We start from the raw sequence: 8,071 nt of genomic DNA on the forward strand, positions 1-8,071 counted from the left end.
CACTTGACAGTTATGATGCAAAAATAAATTAGTGTCAGAAATCTGATTTTACTGCTCACTGTAGCTTTAACAAGTGAGTTTTTATTGTGTAGGAATAGTGAATGTGATTTTGTGACACAGCCATTGTCACAATGTGTTTTCAACTTCTTCTGCTGCCCAGATGTGCCCAAAAAATGAATGTAGCTTAAAATGAATTTCCTTATTTGTACTGCAACAAGCTGCTTGACCTGCTTGTTACAGTCTCACCTGTATTCTTGCCATGCATGCGTTTGCCACTTCCTGTAAGTCACCCAGATATGTCTGGTATGATGACTAAAAGCAACCAGCAGTTTGTGGTTGATTCACACAGCCAGTTGCTGGAAGGAAGAATGATTTAATAAACTCTAATCAAAGTAGAAAATTTTCATATGAGAAACATGAATGACAAACATCTAGTAACATGTGGCAGTTTGATGACATTCCTAGTTTTCAGTCCAGATGCTGGCTGAGTCACTCCACCAGTCTGACAGTATTTTATATATATATAGTATATTCAGCTTTACATCTCACTCTATTGTTTTGGCTTTTCTAGTTTCTCATTTTGTGTCATCCAAAATCATTTTTTGTGCACTAGATATCACATTCATGGTTTTCGTAATTGTTGTTCAATCTGTAAAATGCATCATCTTTTAAAATTACGGTTGTTGATGGAGTGCATTATGAAATACAGGTATACATCCATCCTCTAGTGCCACCAGACAGTCAAATATATACAATCAATCTTCGACTCAGTCAATAGACATAACTTCTATGTAATATCATCTAATAAAACTGGATATATTATTTAAAATGTTTCCTTGCCCAGCAAAGTGCCCAGCAACAAGAGATTTCAGTCCCAAAAAGTTCCCAAAAATCTTCCTATTATGTAAAATGCTGATGTGAAATGCTGTTCAAGTGAATTCAACTGTAGCTCCGCCCCCTTCCTTCTTGCAAAATGAGTTTATCTCAAAAGCTGAGCTTTCTTTGGAAAGCCCCGTTGCATCATCAAGAAGAGCGTTAAAGTGTTTCTGCTGGGCTGCTTGTCTCACTAGACAAACAAGACGAATACATGACAACATCCAGCATCCATCAACAAAGATACTCCTACTGCTGACAGTACTGCCGAGAAACAGATTCTTGTTGACTTGTGAACCACTACAGAAACAAAGACACCATGATGGGCCGTCTAACACATACTCAGAGGAACCATAAACGGATCCACGCTGTGGAGAACTCATTTGGGCCGTTGAGCAAGCCCCTGGCCCAGATGGATCGGGTTCTGATTGGAGAGGGCCGGCTGATGAAGCAGAGCCGACGGGGGCCACAGCCGAAGGTATTCTACCTTTTCAACGATGTGCTGGTGTATGGCAGCATCATTCTGCACGGCCACTGGCACAAAAAACAGCAGATCATCCCTCTAGGTGAGCAACTTATCTGCTTCTAGAAAGATCAGAGTAAAATAAACTTGATTGTATCATTTGTAGGGTTTCAAAGTGCTTTGACAGTCGTTTGGAAGTTGTTTGGTTACATAGGCAGTGACAGCTGTAATATATTATTTAGGGGACTTGATAAAGTTTGCTGGCTCCACCTCAACACTAATAAAATGAAAAATATGGTTACAATGACAAAAAACTGTCACTTCCAAAAGTGAATGCGACTGCTTCTAACTAGACATTTTGAAACAAAGGATGCCTGTAAAGAACTGGGAAGTCTTTAAAAAAATACAGAAAATCCAGTCAGGGCAAATCTGTCTTGGTGAACAAGCTTGTTGACCACACTATAGTTTCCACACCTTTCTTACCTTGTATCAACATGCCATCTTTTTATCATTTCAGAGGACATCCAGCTGGAAGACTTGGAGGACAGCATGCAAATGAAGAACCAGTGGCTGATCCGTACACCACGCAAGTCCTTCTATGTGGCAGCCGCTTCTCATGAGGAGAAGCTGGCCTGGATTGAACACATAGAGGACTGCCAGTCCAGACTGCTACAGAGCGGCATTTGCAGGTCCAGTTCTACCTTTGCCATGACCTGGATTCCGGACGAGGCCTCCGCCATCTGCATGCGCTGCTCTGACAAGTTCACCTTTACCCAGCGTCGACACCACTGCAGAAAATGTGGCTTTGTGGTGTGCGGTGCGTGTTCCAAAAAGCGAGCGGTGATTGAACACATTCACCCGACAAAGCAGTTACGAGTATGCAACATGTGTCACTCAAGTCTCCAGACGGCAGAGACAAAGGTCCAAAAGATCATTCGCTTGAGGGGGAACAGCACAGGGAAGATAAGCTCAGATGAATATGAGGTGGAGGTTTTCAGTGAGGAGGAGACAGAGGAACAGATGGAGGACCACAATACCAACAGGTGGACGGACTGTAAGATGTACACCTTGTGCCCCTTTAATTACCTCAAACCAGGGCATGTGAGGCCCCAAATATAAGCGCCTCTCATGTGCTGCAGCCACACAGACAAAACCTTGTGTTGGTGGACTTCTTTTACACTCTGCGTACCAGGAAACGTGGACACAAAGCTGCTACAGCTATGAACAGTAGATGCATGTCAGAAGGCATTCTGACTCAGTCATAACCATAGCAAGAGAATGATGTATAAAGTAAAACAATTTTATATATACTGTATATATTGATGAGTGAACACTTTGTCATTACTGATCTTTACACATTGCACTGCTTGGGAAAACACTAGAACTATGGAGTAGTCACTTTATTTATTTTATGTTGTCTAGTTGTTTTCCGAGGATCTTGAGTAGATGTTAAAGTGTGATTCCCATCCAATGTGTATATGTCTAAGTACTGTACATGGGGAAAAGTATTTGGACTTAATGAATGCCTCACATTTGTCTGTGAAATGAACTATGAACAATAAAGTATTTATAAACAGAAATACGATTTGTTTGTGATGATTTGAGTGGTGTCAGCCCTCATTTTATAAGGTTACCACATGTTGTCTAGTGTTTCTGTCTGTCTGTTAGCAGGATGTCAAATTCAAAATAACTCACACAGGATGGCATTATGAAGCAAAAAGCCTCTTACATATTTCTCTGAACAGTTTAAAGGTCCAAAAATCTCCCAGAGGTCTTCAGTTGGGCTTAGATCTGGTGACTGTTTTTCCTTTAATTTTCTGTCTATTGCTATAGAGGCTTCTTAGCTGTTAATTGGCTTTGCTAAAAGTACCAAGTAAAAATTCCTCCAAGTCCAGATGTTTATAATGTACACTATCTCCACATTGGCAGTTATACAGCAGTTATACAGGTCAGCATTCTTGATAATAGATAGGATTTGTTATTGTGCCATTTATTATCATTTCTAGTGAGGATGGATCCTCACTATGTGATTAGTTAATATTGGATCTATAAGTATAGGCTTAAATGAATTTAGGAGGGTTGTTTATTATTAGAATGTTTCATGTGTTTTCATGATTGAAGTGAATAAGTGTCACTAACAGCAGAGTGCTTGGTATCTATTAATTCTATTGTGTATACATAGTATATAGAAGCAAAATGGTAAAACTGTATGAATAAATTATTTATTTTTGTTTCACACCATTGAAATGGTCCATCCCACATGAGATTACATCACACAGGATATCTGCCAACTTCTTGTAGCTGACATTCGTGTTCTAAAGAAAAGCAAATCATTGCTGTAATCGTGAATTGCACATAAACCACAGTAAATGACATAAAACATTTTTTACAATAAAAACACAATGGAAACCTGTAAAACTATTTTTTTCAGACACTAACAATACAAAAGTGCCTGTTTTTTCATATTTTTTTTTTTAGTTTTGCTGAATATCTTTCTTAGAGGAGGACAAATGCATTTCATTATTTCAAAGTGTAAACTGTATATATAGATTATTATAGTGGACTTGTTTACCTGTGCACACATGGCTACTGTCACTAGTGTATAATCAGGCTATGTTTTTAACATTTAAACTCAAAGCGACAAAAGCAAGTAAGTGGACCTAAAGTTAAGACCATTATCATTTTAACAGTTAGAGTATGTATTTTATTATGAAGTGATCAGAGTAAAATGAACAAAATAAAAACTGTAGCAATCAAACTCTTTCTGCTATGAAAACTATTAACAGCAGTCTGTAAACATGAACTACACATCATTGACAACTGCTAACACTTCACATTAATTCTCTCCTGGGGTCAAATCTAACAGGCCTGCTAATGCTTGAAATTAACATTTTTTTATGTGACCAGCAGCAGGTGTGACAAGGTGTACTGTGTATGTGTGTACGTGACCTTGTGCTTGTCGCGGTAGGAAGTGTAGAGCTGACGGTGGTGTGTCACGGACAGATAAGGAAGGATGTGGTGGTTTGTAGTAGAATACTTTGTTGTCTTCACTGGAACAATATTCTGGTTTAATGAAATAGGTCATCATAGCAGACTAGGTATTTTCCCTCAGTTCACACGATCTTTGAAGTGACAGAACGGGGAAATGTTTGAGAAAGAAGACACCTTTTAACAGGTGTACAGAGTGACTTGAACAAAGAGTGACTACGCAATAGTTGTAATTGCATCAATATCTTTGTTCTCTTGTGAAGATCTGCATAAACATACCCTTTAGGTGATCTTTTATCCTATTGTGAAGCACTTTGTAACAACAGTAGAGAAAGTCCCAGTCTAGATCATGTTGTTGTATTTTCTAGAAGTAGAAAGAAATAATTACATTTTTTATGGAGAATACACATTAAAAGCAGTTTGTATCAGCTTTTTCCAACTCTCCTAACTGTATTATACTTTCACTAAGCGATAGATACAAACTATGTTGATGTTGTACAATCCCATCAGACAGAAATATTCTTCATGTTTTTTGCATCTCTTTACACAATGTCTTTGGAAACTCTGTAGAGTTTAAAGCTGCACTAATCAATATTTGTATACATGTTGTGATGAACTCTGCAGTTTCCTTTGACTCTACAGAGCGTTTTAGCACGTTTTAGCTCACTGTTTTGGTTTTATGTCCCACAACTTAACTGTTGCGTTTCGGACTCAGTCACTGGCACCGGAAGTAGGGGGACCAGATGGCCATTGCCCCCCCACTCTACCCTCCTCCCACATTCTTTTTAAATCAAGGATGACTGTATCCCCTCAAATGTCTCTATATTGCAAAACGGTAAAAAAACCAAGGAGGTTTTCTGTGATTCATAGAAAACATCTGCGTCTCGTTTGTGTTCATGTCAACAGCAACAATGAACACAACAGCTGTGAGTACAGTGCCAAAGCTTTGGGTCTGTCCTGTAGGTCCTGTTTACTACCTGCCCAGCACAACACTGGATCATCTCCATCTCTCCATCAGTGGAGAGTGAATATTGGAATGTAACTAAGTACATTTGCTCAAGTATTTTATTAACAGTAAGTACAGCTTTTAGGTATTTGAATATTTTCACTGTATTCTACTTCATACTTCTTCTTCACTACATTTCTACTACTTCACTACTTCACTATAGCTATAATTACTAAACACTTTGCAGATTATAATTTTACATAGTTAGCATTTGATGAGCCTATGATACATTGTTAGTGTAATTGTTATAAAAAGTATTTAGAATTAGCACCATCTCAATTAGCTACAACACTGAAATGCTGCAAACATGCTAACGCATCAATAGTAATAATCCAATAATATAATATAGCTATATAATACTATAATACTCTGAAAGGGCATTCTGCATAATGAGTACTTTTACTTATAATGTAGAATGGCCAAAATAATTCTACTTTTACTTGTGATATTTTAAGTAGAGTAAAGTAAAGTTTTGAATGCAGGACTTTTACTTGTAACAGAATATTTTTTACACTGTGGTACTATTAAGTAAAAATAAGCATGTGAAAACTTCAGCCACCACTGATATGAACATGAACACCAAGTGTTTATAAGAAACTGCACACCATGGGGAAGCTAGTAGTCACTTTATTTTAAACCACTAAGATTTCAGATAAATGAAGAGGAAATGAAAAGTTTGTAACACTTTTGAAAAACGTCACTACAATGGTTCCTCTTTATATAAACTGGTTTACAAAGAAAATGGTAGAACATGAACCTTTGTCCATGAAAACAGAAAAAATTCCCTCTGTTTCCTTATTGTCTCTTTTGTTGAATTGAGTAAAAAGGCTGCACACATTTAGACCTATTTGGTATGTTTACATATGCAAAATGATGCCCTGATTGTCAACACTGCAAATTAGGCAGTACCTGATTTGACTTGACATAATTGGGACATTTGTATGTTTGAATATACTGTGTGTAAAATGTGACAAAAACTGTGTAATGAGAAAAGGCATCATAATGGCTTGTTTAACTTAATTGTTTAACCTTAAATGTCTAAAAATTGTTAACTGATAAGAGATAATCTGTGTGTTCAAACAATTGACTATATCAGGGTCCTGGTATTGCACATGTTGACTCACTGTCACACTATCATGGTTTTCACTTGATTAGAACAGAGCCATCATTAACGTCGTTAGTAATGTCATTATGTACTTTTTCAACCATGACAAGTCAAAATGTACGCGGTGACAAAGGCAGGTTCCTACCAGTAGGGTCATTCTAGTGAAAAATGTTGATCATTTCCTTTTTGAGTAATATTTATGTAAGGTGTGTGTCCAAGTCAAGTCTAGAAAAAAATAGACCTGACTCCCACAGGAGGGAGAGGAGGAGTTGTTCAGACTCATAAAGTCAGTGCTGCCGCTCCGCATACGCAGAGTACGCAGAGTGCGTGGGGCCTCAAGTACCAGGCGGGGGCCCCCAAAATTAAGGTTGATAAAAATGTCATGATAATTATCACATTATTACATTTTTACACAAGTTGAAAAAATATATAAATTAGTTATGGACAGGCCTACCATTGTTTTTTTCATTGTATGTACCCTATCACTCATTTCAGGCAAATTAGATGTTTTTACCTAATAAATGAAAAGAGCCCAAAAATCTAATAAAATTGCAATCACTGCATCATGAATATTAATATGAAATCACAGCTGTGTAATTTTTGTTTAATGTAGACTTTTTTTAATCGTATGTCAGCTCTTTGACCGTGCCAGATTGGAGCACTGGAGCCCATCTTGGGACTCGACTCAGACTTTACTTAGGGCCCCCATGACCAGTTATGCTTAGGGCCTCCAAATGGTTAGCAGCAGCCCTCATAAAGTGACCATAAACTACAATAAATTTGTAAATGATATCATTTCCATCAGCAAAACCTGCATTTAGAGATCTGTTGTGAACCAGAGTGTGCATGTTGTACCAGGAGTCAGGGTATATGAGAAGAAAGAAGGGCTTGAGAAAGTAGAGTTACCCGCTGGATAAACACAGTCAATGGTCAAACAATTAAATGAATGAAACTGGAGTTGGATCAGATGGGCTGATCTGAGTTGAAGTTATTGAAATCACTTTGTGAAGTTGCTGTCAACTGAGCAGATTGGCCATTTGTGCATGTTCATAACTATACTGTAGAGTAGCTGTGTGGTACATGTGGCAGTGTACTGCATGCATTTGATTAGAGTGATACGTGTGGTATTCGTTGCCTTGTAGCAATACTGTGGTAATGTTGCACAAGGAGGTAAAACTTCCAATTTTGACTGTTTGGGTAGTGATGCAATGACATTTAGAAATACATTAATTATTTGAACTGATACAATTTACAATAAAGTGTCAAGATGTTTTTGCAACATATGCTGCTGGCAGGGCCAGTGGATGAGTTGGGAAAGTGTAGAAGAAAAGAGAAGAAAACTTAGCTGGAGGGGAGTGTGGGGAATGGAAGCAGGCAGGATTATCAGGTATAGCTTCACTTTGGCACATTTTATCTGGGTGTAAAACAAGCCTGTCTCAAGGATGATATACCTGGAGACATAATCAAGTGCTGAAGAGTCTAGCAGCAGCCACTGAGAGTAAGTGCTGAGAAGTAAACTCACTGGATGCAAAAAGGAAACAAGGTGATATTTTGTTTGTCTCTGAGGGTGAACAGGTCAGGCAGCAAACAATTTTATATGTAATGTAGGACAGCTAGAGGTGGGGAAAGGTTTAGG

At 38.0% G+C, this 8,071-nt stretch overlaps 1 protein-coding gene across 1 annotated transcript; it reads left to right on the top strand.

The window, feature by feature from the left end:
* Positions 1 to 562: 562 nt before the first annotated feature.
* Positions 563 to 2,916, top strand: plekhf1 (pleckstrin homology domain containing, family F (with FYVE domain) member 1). The gene is made up of 2 exons (XM_042413545.1): positions 563 to 1,439; positions 1,854 to 2,916. Exons 1-2 carry the CDS (start codon positions 1,193 to 1,195, stop codon positions 2,453 to 2,455), a joined length of 849 nt encoding a protein of 282 aa, XP_042269479.1. The 5' UTR covers positions 563 to 1,192; the 3' UTR covers positions 2,456 to 2,916.
* Positions 2,917 to 8,071: the final 5,155 nt, after the last annotated feature.

The sequence above is a fragment of the Thunnus maccoyii genome, chromosome 1, assembly GCF_910596095.1.
Source record: "Thunnus maccoyii chromosome 1, fThuMac1.1, whole genome shotgun sequence".
In the NCBI taxonomy this organism is placed as follows: Eukaryota; Metazoa; Chordata; class Actinopteri; order Scombriformes; family Scombridae; genus Thunnus; species Thunnus maccoyii.